Below are 13,806 nucleotides of genomic sequence, written 5' to 3' on the forward strand. Positions count from 1 at the left end.
GTTTATCTGGGCTGTTTGCTTACACCCTTGTCAAACCTAAGAAGCCTGAAAATCAGCTGACTAGCGGGCAGAAAAGGGCCACCGGCTCCTAGAAGCCGTAACCACGGGAAGGCGCTTTCTCTAAAGGACCGCGGTTAAAATCCTTCGGTAGTCGCATTCGTTCCTTGCCGTCGCTCAGTACCCAGCCAGAGCGGTCTCCACCGTGGCGCTGGGGCCGCTGCGGCATCAGGGATTTGAGAGATCCAGAGCCCGCCCGCCGCACAAACCCACGCCTGCACGGCAGCCGCCGCCCCCTAGGCCGCGCCCCCCGTCAGCCCCTGCGGCGGGAAGCCCCGCCCCCCGCCCGAGCCAATCACAAAGGGAGTGCGCGCAGGGGAGGGCTCTGTCTCCCCTGTGCCTGGCCCGGTCACGGCGAGACCGACTCCGTAGACTGGGTGGAGGGACAGGTGGACAATTCAGTTTAAACCCCGAGAAGCTGCCCTAGAAGGCCGGCGGGAACAGCTGGTACCTGCTTTAGCGTCAGCGTCGCTGGGGGTAAGCGGGAAGTCGCCATGTCCTGCACACGGCGCGGCCTCTATAGGGCCCCAGTGCGCAGGAGCGGAAGTGGGCGGTAACCAGGGGGCGGGGCGAGCTCGGTTTCCTGGGAGACGGCCTGAGGAGTTCTGGCCCGGGGAGCTAGGCAGCCAGTCGGAACTGAAGCCCAAGGGCTGGGATGCGGGTGTGACCTCCCCGGCTTAGCGGTTTCCCGTGTCTCAGCCTGTTTTCCTATCTGTGAAACGGGATACCAGTTCTTGCGGCATGGGCGGTTGTGATGATCAAATAGCAGTGGTAAGGCAGCACAATTCTGGCTCCTGGTCTCATTAATTGGAAGTTTCATTAAATAAAGTTTTTTGGGGGTGAGAGCAAAGTTAGTATATTCCTTATAAGCTTTTTTAATGTGTACAGTTAAAAATACTAAAAACTTAAATGTTAGTTTCTTTTAAAGTTTACGTCCTGCTCTGTCTTTTTTTCCTCATGTTCATCTTCTTTTCTGTCGCAAGCATTTTCCCAGCATGGTGGTCTTCATGATTGTCATTAGTTACAAGGTTTTAAATAGCTGCCTCATTGCGGTTTTAGGAATTTTGTATCTAATACAAAATACTAATAGAACAAGGAACTGAACATCCCCACGCCTTAAGCGTTTATTGCCTCGTAATTGTTTTACCCTCCCCAACCACACACCACATGCCCTTGGGTTCTGTGACTGTAAGTGGGGTTAGTGTATCTTTGCTGTATTACTTTTCCAAATAGGATTGTCCCGAATTAAAATACAGCCAAAAATGGTCCTTCAATTTCCTGTTTACTGAACATTTACTTGATTGCCCCCTTGTTGGAGCCCTTGCTGTTCCGTTTTCCTGCATGTGTCCTGGCTCCCTACTCTCTCGCGGCCTGTTTTCTCATCTGTGAAGTGAGATGACAGCATCTGCCTCAGTTGCTGCTGCTGGGTGTAATGCACTGAGAACAGGACCTGGCACATCTAAGCGTTCTAACCATGAGCTGTTTTGGAACATTACCAGGCCTTGTACAAGTGATACTAACCCCATGACTTCCTTCGAGTTTTGTCTACTAATTAGCAATAGCAATTCATTTCTGATCTTTTTGTTAAATAATAAAGTTAAATATCCCTTACCACTTATTTATTTTGTGAATTGTCATGACTTTGGTCCACTTATGATGATCAAAGCTTTTATTCTCATTTTATATGGGCTGTTTGCTTGCTTACTTTTTCCCATAAGAATAGCTTTAAGTCCTGCACATCAGGCATATTTTTCTTTTTCTTTTGAGGCTTTTCATTTTCTTCCCTTCAGAGCTTTGGAATTTTTTTAAAAACTTTTTTATTGTTAATTTTTAAAATATTTACTCCATCTAGAATTTACTTTGGTATATGGCATGTTGTGGATGTAAGTTCTTTTCCAGCTGCTAATTTCAACGTCATTTATTAAATAATTCATTACTCTTCCTGGGCTTTCTGATGCCCATATGGTAAATTCTTTTAGGGTCTGAATAATCTGTTCAGAATTATTTCATCTGGGACTAGTATCATGTTTTTAATTTTGCCGTCTGTCATGTTTTATTATCTGGCAGAACTGTTCCCCTGTGCTTTCTTGTAAGAATCTTCTATTAATGCTCTGTATCATTTCCCTCCAAATCATCTTAGGGTCTTTATTAAAATTTTGATGGTGTTTAATTTATAAATTAATATGTGTGAACAGATTTTTACACTATTTCTTCTTCCCATCCAGAAACAGTCACTCACTCTAGACACTGGTAATACCGTCATGAGTCATATATACTCCGTGTCCCCAGACTCACACTTTGGGCAGGAAGACATCTAAGTCTAACATGTATTACAGATGATGTCCAGGGTTATATCGTGGGAGCGCCTTCTTCCTGGAGGGCGTATCTGAAGTAGCTGCTTGTCAGAAAAGCAAAGTAGATGAGAGAATTCCAGACAAAGTACGAATGGAACGCTGGCACATTCCAGGACCTCTGTGCTTTGCTGTGACCTGATCAAATAGTGTGGCAGGGATGCTGGGAGAGAAGGGACCGGAGTCAGGTCATGCTAAGAAGCATGAATAATACCGTCTTGACTACAGGGACATCTGAAGGAGTTTTAGAAAGATGTCCTTGGATATTCTGAGTAGGATGAAGTGAAGCCAGCAAAATGATGTGTCTGGGATCCTGCAGAAGTCGTCCGGGCTACAGAGTAAAGAGCTGCAGTGCAGCCAGAGGACAGCAGAGGGGAAGACAGGATGAGGTGAAAGTTCAGAAGTGAGGCCAGACAAGACTGCGGTTTAGCTGGAGACAGAGAGGAAAGTAAGGCAGAGACAAAGGTTGAGATCCGAGTGAGAGAGCAAGCATATCCTCAGTAACTTCCTCTCAGTGACTCAGGTGTGTCGTGCTGCTTTTCTTGTTTTTAAAGATTGGCATCTGAGCTAACATGTGTTGCCAATCTTTTTTTTCCTCTTTCTTGTCCCCAAATCCCCCAGTACATAGTTGTATATTTTTAGTTGTGGGTCCTTCTAGTTGTGGCCTGTGGGATGCCACCTCAGCATGGCTTGATGAGCGGTGTCATGTCCGTGTCCAGGGTCCGAACCAGCAAAACCCTGGGCCGCCAAAGGGGAGCGTGCGAATTTAACCACTCGGCCACAGGGCCGGCCCCCTGTGTTATGCTTCTTGCCTCAGGTCATGGTCCACCTGACCCCCCACCCCATCAGTTCCTGGTAGGTCTCCTGTAACTGGTCCCATGCTTCCCAACCCTTTTCCCATCCTAGCACAAGCTGAGACTGGCACTCTTGGGTACCTGCTTACTGGTATTGCTAGTGTCCCAGACCCTATGAACTGTCCTAGGGCCAAGGGAATCACCATCTTGGCACTCTGGTTAGGAAGCTCCAGTTTAGATGGTCCTGTCAATTAAAGGTCGATATGATAGACTGCATCACTGTTCTCATGTTGGTGTCTTTCCCTACCAGACCCAACGCTGCTGGAAGATTTAACTGCCTGCTCTCCATACAGCGTTTTGGCCAATGAAATGTGAGTGGAACAGACATGTCATTTTGGAGCAAAATCTTTATGAGCCATTGTTTGTTTCTACCGACTTGCTTGTTTTTCTCTGCCAATAGGCCAGTATGTTGCAGCTCACCCTCCATGGACATGAACACAGTGAGAAATAAACCCTCACTGTAGTAAGCCACTTGAATCTTGGGGCCGTTGGCATAGTATGCACTAGTGACGGCTGGCTGATCCAGCACATAAGATCACCCTCCTAGCACACCTTTTACATTCCTCTGTTGCATTCCATCAAGAATGGTCAAAAATTACATCAATGGTGGGAAATTTTTTTTAATAGTTCTTAGAATATAAGCTGCATAGCTTTTTAGAATAAAAAAGGATGACGTGACAGAACCTCAGGTACATGCTTTAGGACACTTGGTTAAGTAACAAGCAGTCTGTGTCTTTGATGACCACCTCAAAAGGGTGGCAAACTTCACAGTGTAACTTGATAACAGATGTGGAGACAGACAATTACATCATGGCCTGTGGTCTACAAAAGAACATTCTGACAGAACTTAAAGAGAACACAGCACACGGTTTCAAGTATTCAAGCACTGCTTTCTGGGAAAGTAAAAACTACCTAAAAACCATTGATGTATTTTGACTGGACGAAAAATAAAACAGATGTAGCTACTTAGTTCTTTTGGACACAGCATTTCTTTCCCAGAGTAAGACTGGCTCAGTCCAGCTTGAAAGCAGTGTGAAGAATGATTCTTCCTCTTAACTGTTAAGAAAAAAAATGAACTAAAGAAATAAATTACTACAATAACAAGGACTGTGGCACTGAGAGAATGAAATAAACAGGGGAAATCATCTTTCCATCATTGCATAGTCTCCCGAAGCAGCAAATGTGAAGAAGGACACTGAAAGCCACTTCATTTTTATACAGCACAAGGATCACTGTTCTCATTACCTGGGCTCCCCCAATGTCTGGTGTCAGGTTGCTTTGTGAGAACACACACACCACAAGCTTCCTGCCCTTGAAGAGAATGTGGTTCCTTTCACATGAAGCACATTAAGAAAACACACACTCAGACATTTTAGAAAACGGCAGCTGTCTCAGGCACTTGACAGCTTTTGCATACACACTGGGGGCTTGGCAAGGCAGAGCCTTAGAGCAGGTTCAAAGGGCAGCTCCCTTTACTCCTTTGTCCACAGAACTGGCGTGCGCCTGGCAGCCTCTCCTCGAGGCAGGCGTCCAGGGTCCCTGTGAGGGGAAGCAGGCGGCGTGGCCCCAAGGGGGAGGTGTGGCCTCTTCCCAGGGCTGGGCTTTCAAGACAGGGTGGACGGGCAGCTCTCACCCAGGGATGAGACCATTCACCCGCTGCTCCTTCGCTGCCCCAGGTTTGCTACAAGAACTGCAGCCCAGGCAAAGCAGGAGCCTGAGAGCTTTCTCCAGGCTCTGAAATCATATTGTAAAATAAAATATACATTGCAATAAAATTTCTTGTAGCTGATTTTTATAAATCAGATCTAAGATAAAAGGATATATTTCAGAGCTGCAAGTTCAGAAACAGTTGTCCAAAAGAGAGCACCTGGGCAGGAAGCATGACATCCTGACCGTGGTTTAAAGTCTCTCGCTTTGGACTGTGTTCTTTCTGTTCTATGGGTGGTCAGAGGCCGTCACCAACTCAAACCACTGCCTGAGGGCATCGCTGAGCGTCTCAGGAAGCGCATTCACATCGCGAAGAATTATATAGAATGGGAATGGGAACTCTTCCATGTAGGATCGGATTTCCGGCATCTCTCCAGGTCCTTTAAATATTGGTACTTTAATGTCCAAGATAGAATCCTGTTAACAGAAGACATTTTGTAACAGAAAGTAAAACTAAATCAGTGTCCTTGGCTCACTCTTCCATGATCTCTCTCTTTTTTTGGTGAGGAAGATTGGCACTGAGCTAAGATCTGTGCCAGTCTTCCTCTATCTTTGTATGTGGGACACTGCCACAGCATGGCTTGATAAGCAGTTTGTACGTCCGTGCCTGGGATCCAAACCTGTGAACCCTGAGCCACTGAAGTAGAGCGGGCGAACTTAACCATATACCACTGGGCTAGTCCCTCATGCTGATTTCTTTTGCTGACAATTTTTAGGTCTCCTGTGTCTTAATTCCTGCATATAAAACTACCTTTTATTAGTAAGTAAAAGAGAATTTTCAGAAGTCTCCTTAAGGAAGAGGCAGTTCTCTGAGCACCCCTTCCAGGAGAATGGACACAGAAAGGGCTAGACAGGAAAACCTGATTTCCCCACAATACTGTCTCCCATTCTCTACTTGCAGTAATTCACATTAAATCTTCAACTGGCTATCCAGGCCTTAGTGTCACCTGTGGAGACAGTGCTTCCCCTGCCAAGAACTGCCCGGTGAGCATCTTTCCCTTAGCGACAGACACTTCCTGCTCTGAGGAGGGCACTGTGGAGATACAACTGGAAAGGGCTGGTCTATGTTTCCAGGTGGACAAGGCCCGTGTCACGGCCACAGGACCTGCACTGACACTGTGCAGAGGGAAGCAATGACCCCCCAGTGTGAGAGCTGGCAGAAGAGTGGTTAAGAGATGATCTCTGCAGTCAGTCTGAGTCCTGGCCTTCGCGCTCACTACCAACAACCTCTCTGGGTTTCTGTCCTTCACCGTGAAGTGAGAATAGCGATCCCTACCTCACTCGATTACCGCAAGGTTAAATGTGGAAATACTTAGGGAGTGCCTAGAACACTGTCTGGACTGAAAACCGTGAATGTTCAGAGGTCTGGGTATGATGGTGTGAGCCAGGCCATATTTCAGATAGAAAAGGCTGAAGGTAATCCCTACTTTATCCCCAGAAAAGTGGCTTTTAGTAGTCGCTCACCCGTGAACTGGGATTGTCCAACACAACAAAAATGACAAAGATGTTAGCATTCCGGGCAGCCTGGACTGCTGCTAGGACTCTGTCTTTGCCCTCGAGGAAAAGGCCACGTCCATCAGAGACCACCAGGAGGAGCTGTGCAGTTTCTGCAGTAGAACATACAACAAGAGAGGAAGGAAGGAACAACAAAAATCCATTTTTAACAACAACTCGAAACTATATAAGACAAATTACTTCAGGCTTTCTAAACCAAACATCTCTGAAAGTGATGAATTCAAGGCACAAGCAAAAGTGGTCTCTAGTCAGATCTGATTTCCGATGCCCGAGTCAGAGACAAGGCTGCACGAAGACATACGTAGCTTCCTTCTGTCAGTAAAATAATTTCCCTCCAGTGCTCCAGGGAATGTCACATCTAGATCAACTGCGTTGTAGAGCAACATAGGAGAATTAAAACATGCTGATGGCTACAAAGTATAAAAACGGCAGCACCGAGTAGGCCTTTAGAAGGAAGAGCCCAAGTCAGAAACCTGGGACTGTCTTCCAAATGTCAGTCATCGTCTAGCTCCTTCAGATTTCTGCCAATTGCTTATACCTAATTTCTGGGTTTCTTTCTTGAAATTGACTCATTTAAGCAAAAACTAAAAGAGAAGAGACCATTAAAATAAAGTGAATAAAAAATCTTTAAATTTTAGCTATCAAACGTTTCTAGTGAAAGACTGCAGTGCTTGAGGGCGGGCCGTCTCTGTCAAGCAAGGTTAGCAGCGTTGAGAGGTGCGAGTGACTTGCTTCAAACAGGAAGTTTCTCCATGACACAATCAGGATTGAGAGACTTTGGAAAGAGCTAGAAAAGAAGTACTGTGTTTCAAGCCCCAAATCAGTCCTGGTTGTATTAGCTGGTTTCTGAATTACGTTGTCCTCTGCTTTCCTCTGTCATTGAAATATTACAGAATGTTCTTTATACTTAATTCCACACACTTTGCTCCTTTCTTTCACAACTCTGAACTCAATCTATCAAGTATCTACTAGTTAATTACAAACTAGTTCATTAGTGTCTAATTCCTCCATTGATTTATAAAGCCTCAGGAGTATGGGTTCACTAAAAATTTTTGAATGAATTTATAAATGGTTGATTAAAAAATTCCATAAATGCTCAATAGCTCTCCATCTCCTGTCTGTCTTTTCCTGTATAGCACACACTATAAAATGTGGTCATGGGAACAGTGAGATGAAACAAGCAGCTTGCGAGTGTAGAGAAGAGAAAAGCGTTTTGTTGATAAAGATGAGAATGCAGCTCACCTGGAGTGATGTTGTGTGAGAGTTGCTGAGCGGCTGCAAACATGTTTGCTGCAGACTCTAGAAACTAAACCAGAACCAGAGCGAGACAATTAGAAAACTATTTATTAACCTCCATTCTCATTGCCATCGAGGCTGAAATTACTTCTGACATTTGAGTGATAAGATAACCATCTCAGATCTGTAGGCAATCAAAGCCTCCCTTCCAGACACCTGTAGGTGAAGGACCACGGATCCTCGCACTGCGTGGCGTTTACCCTAGAGTGCTGGCATTCTCAAGACAGACAAGACATGTGTCTCTGGCATACACACCACTAGCATTCTGCAAGACACCCCAAAGGAAAAGAAGTACTTCCCCTAGGGGATAAGAAGTCAGTAACTCCCTCAAATGAACCAAGCAGCCATCTTTCAAGATAAGAAAATAATTGAGCAAAAAAAGAAAGCAAAAAACCACAAAATGTCCAGTGCAACATAAAGAGGCTAAATTAGCGCAGGAATCAAGCGGACAGGAATTATTATCCCATGCTGTGTTTTGAACTTATGTCATCATGAGCAAGTCATTGGCTTTATTTTACATCATTTCTTCTCTAGGCAAAAGGGGGGAGAGAAATTGCCCTTGACCCACCTGATAAGGGTACTGGAGATGGCTTGTTTTTGCAAAATGTTCCAAACCTCTCAGAAAAATAGGGAGCCAGAAAATCAATGATGTAAAGTTAAATGATCTTTGAGGAACTAAGAAAAAGAGGTCATACCCTATTTACTAAGGGATGCCAAGGAAGTTTCTACTCCAGTGGCACACAGGCTGAGGTTTAGGACTATTCTATATTGTAAATTTTACCTGTCCTAATACAATATTGGAGAGGAGGGAGTTTTAAAAATTCTCTCTCCTACACCACCTTAATAACTGTGCAGAAGATACCTGATGTCATCAGCATACCTGAGCAATCTTGGTTTTCTTTTGTTGAAATTTGCAGAGCCGCAGAATCTGGGACCCCGAGTAATCGCCGAACTGTTCATGGAAGGGGTGTAATAGCTTTACAGACTCTCCAAAACTTGGGGGAGAAAAACCAAATACAGTGGGAGTTATTTTTTGTTGTGTGATCAAAATAACAAAGGGAGGTTGGTTTTCACAGTGGGATTAAAAGGCACCCATACCTGCACACCGCGATCTGACCCACTTCCAGGAGGGTTAGAGCATTTCCAATCACAGCCAAAGATTCAAACGCGAGCTGTGAAATAGAAAGTTAAGGGTTGAAGGAATCAGAATACCCTCTAGACCAGTGCCTCTCAACCTTTTTTATACCAAGATTCCCGCAGAACAGGCTATTTTTGTACGGCACACAAAGAACATCATCAGTATGACTGTTCACAACCACTCAGAGGCTGTGGGCCTTAGGTCTTGGCTCAAACCGCTAATCCTGAAACCTAGAATCCATTACACTGGCGGGAAAGGCCTGCTCTAGACAGCACCTAACCAAGGTCATCTTGAGAAATTCGGTCCATAAATTTTTAAACATTTTCTTTCTCTTTTTTTTTTGACTAGATAAAAAGTAATCTCTTATGGGTACAAGATTTTTAAAAACCAATTCGAATCTATGCATAAATGACAACATAGATAGTTTTAGAAGTTAAATTCAACTAAAAAGATGATGAAACTTGTAGCAACTAACATCTATTAAACACATACCCAGTGCTGGCCATGAAAGTGAGTGCTCAACATATATTATTTCATTCAAGTTTTGCAACAACTCTGCATATGAGGTAAGTACTGTTACAATCCTCAATTTCAGAAGATGAAACTGACACTTAAGAAGTAAATAAATTGGGGGGATTTAGGGAGAAAAAAGCAGTAAAAAAAAAAAAAGATGGGCAAGAGTTGTTAGCTCAGGTGCCAATCTTTAAAAAAAAAGTAGTAGTAGTAGTAGTAAATAAATTGCCAAAGTCATGTGGTAGTAAGTGGGGAGCTGGGATCGGAACCCAGCACATGTGTAGACTTTAGGTTGCTCACTGGCTTGCGCTGGGTAATAGCATCACTGCAAAAAACAACACACAGCCTCAGGGTCCACAATGGGGGCATCACAAGCAGTTCTATTCAGGCTCATAAGCCTTATTAATACTGAGAGAACACTAATTCTAGATAATTTCAGACAAAGAAAAATCAAAGATATTCAGATATTATGTTGTGCATGGTCTTAAAGAATGGTTTAATAAATAGTACATTGCATTTCTGTGGCAAATAAACATTGTTGGAGCTACTTAACCTGCAGCTAGACAACAGCATAGCAAGTCTAAGAAGCAAAATAATTTAAAAGACTGGCAACAGTAAGAGACCAAAATAGCTGAGAAATCCTGAAATTGCCCTTTTGAACTCTTTAAATTTTAGGTCTTCTCAAATATGGTATCACATTCTGAGAACAGAGAGATTGGTATTTCACAGTACTTTTTGCCAGATCATATTTAAAACATTTACGTGGCCTGTGGGACATGGTTTGGTGTTAATTTCTCATCAGACGACCACTACACTTCTCTTCCTTACCTGTTTGGTGTGGTTGTCGACCATGCTGGAAGAGTCATCAATAGCCAAACAAATCTGATAATGGCGTTTACTGGGCTTGGTCCTTCGAAGCCAAATCTTGTCTTTCCGAAACTGACTAGCAATGTATGGGATGACCTTCCGCATGTTCAGCCGCTTTCCAGTTCGATAGTCTCCTCTATTAAATTTACCCAAATGGGCAAAGATTAGTTGAAAACTGCTCATCCCTTTTTTATAAAGGAGACTATTTTTAAAGGATAAAATCACATTAATAATAGCTTATAACCAACAATACCAAATAAGCAGTAATCTGCCACAATAAGGTGTTACTGTTAATTAAGGGCCAGGATCATCTTGACCTGCAGCCGGAAAAAGTGGGTATGTATGTGGCAATAATAATTAGGTCCTTCCAGAAAAGCTAAGACACATTTTAAAAATTAGAAAAAAATGTTTGCACAGAATATTAACTTTTGGAGTCTCTTCTGTTCTAAAACTATGATTTTGGACAGATCTTTGAAAAGATCTAGCTAACGCAGCAAGTGAGTAACCCAACACAATAAGGTGAGCAACACAGACACCCAAAGGCACAGCCAATTTTCCCATCAGATATTAATGAATCAAAAAATCTGCACTCACACCAAACTTAACAGAAACTGCATACTTATTGATAACTTAGTTATCAGAGACAACAACATGAAAAAGGATAAGGAACACCATAGTGGTGCCTGTGGAGCAGAAATGGCCATCTAGGAGCCAGCACCATAATTGGTTAGGTGCTGAGCTCAACAGAAAAGGCGACACTGCCATCTTTTTAGGGCACTGTGTGCGCGTCCATGGAGAAGACTTACTTCAACTTGGCTGCCTGGGTAGGCTCTAAGATAAGGCGAAGCTGTTCACACAACTGTTGTGAAAGAGGCGCAGTTAAGACCAGGTAACTCTGCCACATCTCAGCTGCAGCCCTCTCCTGTGACAACAACAACATGTAAGTTACCCTTAGGATGTCAGAGACAACCAAAGTCATTACAGCTGGATGAAGGCATGAAACCAAGTAGTAGAAATGACTCGCGTGAACTTTCTCAACAGATGCTCTTTAAAGCTTCTCTCAGCAAGCTGCCATCTAATTCACTTGATCAAAAATGTCCCCTTTCCATCAAAACCACAACTCATAGTTCCAAGTGAGAAAGAGTGAAACAAGACAGTAAAATCTTGGAATTCATGACCAAATCAATGCCGTATTCACATTGGCTAAAAGACTATAGCCTGTACCCTTCACGTGGGGAGGGAGCTGTCAGTGAGTAATCTTGGTGCCACTTGGATCCAGCCACCTAATAATGGGCCCTCAGGGTCATGTTTCAAAAGCAAAAGTGACAAGTGAGTGCACATCTCAAAGTAACACCCTCAAGAGTGTTCTTATTTCCTGGACAAAAACTCCATGATTTTTCCGCCAACTACAGCAGAGCACTCAATACACATATGTGGTGGGAATGATGATGATAGATGTAAAATTTAAAAAAAAAAAAAATATATATATATATGTATATATATATATATATATATATATAGAAAATTCAGGATGCAAAGTCATTAAAAATGAAACTTCTGGTTAATTTTTGCTGCCACGTTAAGTCAGCCAGCAAAATTCTAGGTGGCCTATTCTGAGGATGACACGGTATAGACTTTTGCCCCATTCCTCAACAACTGTCATCCATTACAGAGCGAGCAACAGAAGTTAAAGAAACTAAACACATCAGTTTCTCTCTGCTTTAATTAAGCTACAGATCTAGTGGCAAAGTAGGCAGACAGCAATGGATACATTTAGTCCTCAGGACTGTGATTGTTGTATTCTCCATATACTCAGTTCCTTTTACAAAGGCATTTAGAGCTAAGAATGTATTAAGTTTGCTGTTATCTTAAAAAAAACAAGAGTCAAGATATTTTACGGAAAGACTCAAGACTTACGTCTTCAGGGTGTCCGGATTCATGTGGCTGCCACGTTTCCAGCTGTCTTTCCAGCTCCTGTCTTAGCTCGCTGACATCTTTTAAAAGGGGCTAAGAAGAAAAAGCCACAGATGAGAGGCAGCCCAGGTTGGAATTGCCAAATCATTATCACTGGCTGCCTTCTTCCCTGAAGTATGAACTGCAAGTACATACCCCTGAGATGCAAACCTTCAGCAAATTTAATGGCACAATAAAGACAATCATTCTTCAGCTTCCCGTTTTGTAGAGACAAGATGGGTAAAGGAAATTTTAACATTTATAAATCCATCCCAGCAAAACAAAAATAAAACACCCATGAGGATATCAATAATGAAATTTTTTTTGATTAATCTAGGCTGCCATTAAATGATTAGGGAAACAACTCAGTTAATCAGCTCTTCCTCAATGCAGACATTAAACCAAATATGGTGGCATTAACCACCATAAACTATTACATGTCCTACAGGCTCCTCACACAAACATTGTGGATGTTGAGAGGAGCAGCTGTGAGAGTCAGAGGCCTGAGGACCAGACCCATCATCACACCAGGTCAGACACTGTGACCCTGGGATCAACAGCTGGAACAGTGTTACCTGCTTAGAGAACACCTGTCATACCGGCAGTATTCCTTAAAACTTTGTTTAAGGATACTATACCCCAAAACAACCAATTGCTCCATCAAGTTCTAAAGACAAAAATTTAAAAGCAATTTATAATTACATTTTATCAACGTATTAAAGCAGTAATTTCTGAACATTTAGTACCTGGAAAATCGTGTCCACGAGGAACTGAGGGGCTGTATGAATGGTGGAATCGCGGCTTCTCTCTGGTTTCTCATTCTCCGTCTCCTTGTGGGATCTGTCTGTCCTGGGGTCTTGGCCTTCCTCTGTTTTAACAGTTTGGGTCTCCATCTCCATCTCATCAAAGCCTATTTCATACAAGGACATAGTTTTACTTACCATAATACTAACATAAAGACAGCCTTCTCGGTTGCCTGTTGATCCTAAGAAGTACTCGGACTTCACTCATTCATTCCCCAGCACATTTCCACAAACGGGTTCCACTTGTTCTTTCTCTCTGAGACAGTCACTGCCAATTCCTGCTCCCCTCAGTCTCCCTCCTCACTCTACTGTTGACGGCGGCGGTCCCAGGGAGGGGGCAGTAGGGGAGACTCTAGTTTACCCTGACAAGCCTTGGAGAACCGTGTGATTCTTTAAACTATATGCCTGTAGGACTTTGATAAAAATAAAAACTAAAGTAAATTAAATCACAGTTCCATTTTATAGATGAGGAAACTGACGCAAAGAAAAGATGACTACTTTGCCTCAACCTGTGAAGTGAGTACTCTGGATTTGAATCTGGATCTGAATCTGGGAAAATCTAATCACAGGGCTGTGCCTTCCTCACAGTCATGTAACGGCTGCACAGTCAAGAGTTCGAACACCCCTGAGAGTACAGGAAGGAAGCAGAAGAAAAACCTTTTGAATTTGCCAAGTTCTTTCGAATTTGCAAGTATTCCACTGCTGATGAAGTTTTTGTTTTTGTTTTTTGAGGAAGACTGGCCCTGAGCTAA

At 43.2% G+C, this 13,806-nt stretch overlaps 2 protein-coding genes and 1 long non-coding RNA gene across 6 annotated transcripts in view; 1 reads left to right on the forward strand and 2 right to left on the reverse strand.

The window, feature by feature from the left end:
- LYRM2 (LYR motif containing 2) overlaps positions 1-605 on the reverse strand; it is a 30,430-nt gene extending 29,825 nt beyond the window's left edge. For all 3 annotated transcript variants that reach the window (XR_002810873.2, XR_011422582.1, XM_001503761.5), the window contains exon 1: positions 509-605. Coding sequence is in view for 1 of the 3 variants with exons in the window: in XM_001503761.5 (XP_001503811.1) it covers positions 509-553 (45 nt within the window). In the remaining 2 variants the exon portion in view is untranslated. The remainder of the gene's footprint in view (positions 1-508) is intronic.
- Positions 350-13,656, forward strand: LOC106782228 (uncharacterized). The gene is made up of 3 exons (XR_001379144.3): positions 350-534; positions 3,513-3,573; positions 13,520-13,656. It is a non-coding gene; the product is annotated as an uncharacterized lncRNA (long non-coding RNA).
- MDN1 (midasin AAA ATPase 1) overlaps positions 3,867-13,806 on the reverse strand; it is a 160,309-nt gene continuing 150,369 nt past the window's right edge. For both annotated transcript variants that reach the window (XM_023650797.2, XM_023650796.2), the window contains exons 94-102: positions 12,998-13,161; positions 12,216-12,305; positions 11,105-11,220; positions 10,260-10,434; positions 8,879-8,952; positions 8,661-8,775; positions 7,727-7,790; positions 6,434-6,576; positions 3,867-5,386 (exon numbers count right to left, since the gene is read on the reverse strand). In XM_023650797.2, the coding sequence (XP_023506565.2) occupies positions 5,198-5,386; positions 6,434-6,576; positions 7,727-7,790; positions 8,661-8,775; positions 8,879-8,952; positions 10,260-10,434; positions 11,105-11,220; positions 12,216-12,305; positions 12,998-13,161 (1,130 nt within the window). In that variant the 3' untranslated portion in view covers positions 3,867-5,197. The remainder of the gene's footprint in view (positions 5,387-6,433; positions 6,577-7,726; positions 7,791-8,660; positions 8,776-8,878; positions 8,953-10,259; positions 10,435-11,104; positions 11,221-12,215; positions 12,306-12,997; positions 13,162-13,806) is intronic.

The sequence above is a fragment of the Equus caballus genome, chromosome 10 (assembly GCF_041296265.1).
Source record: "Equus caballus isolate H_3958 breed thoroughbred chromosome 10, TB-T2T, whole genome shotgun sequence".
NCBI classification, from domain to species: domain Eukaryota; kingdom Metazoa; phylum Chordata; class Mammalia; order Perissodactyla; family Equidae; genus Equus; species Equus caballus.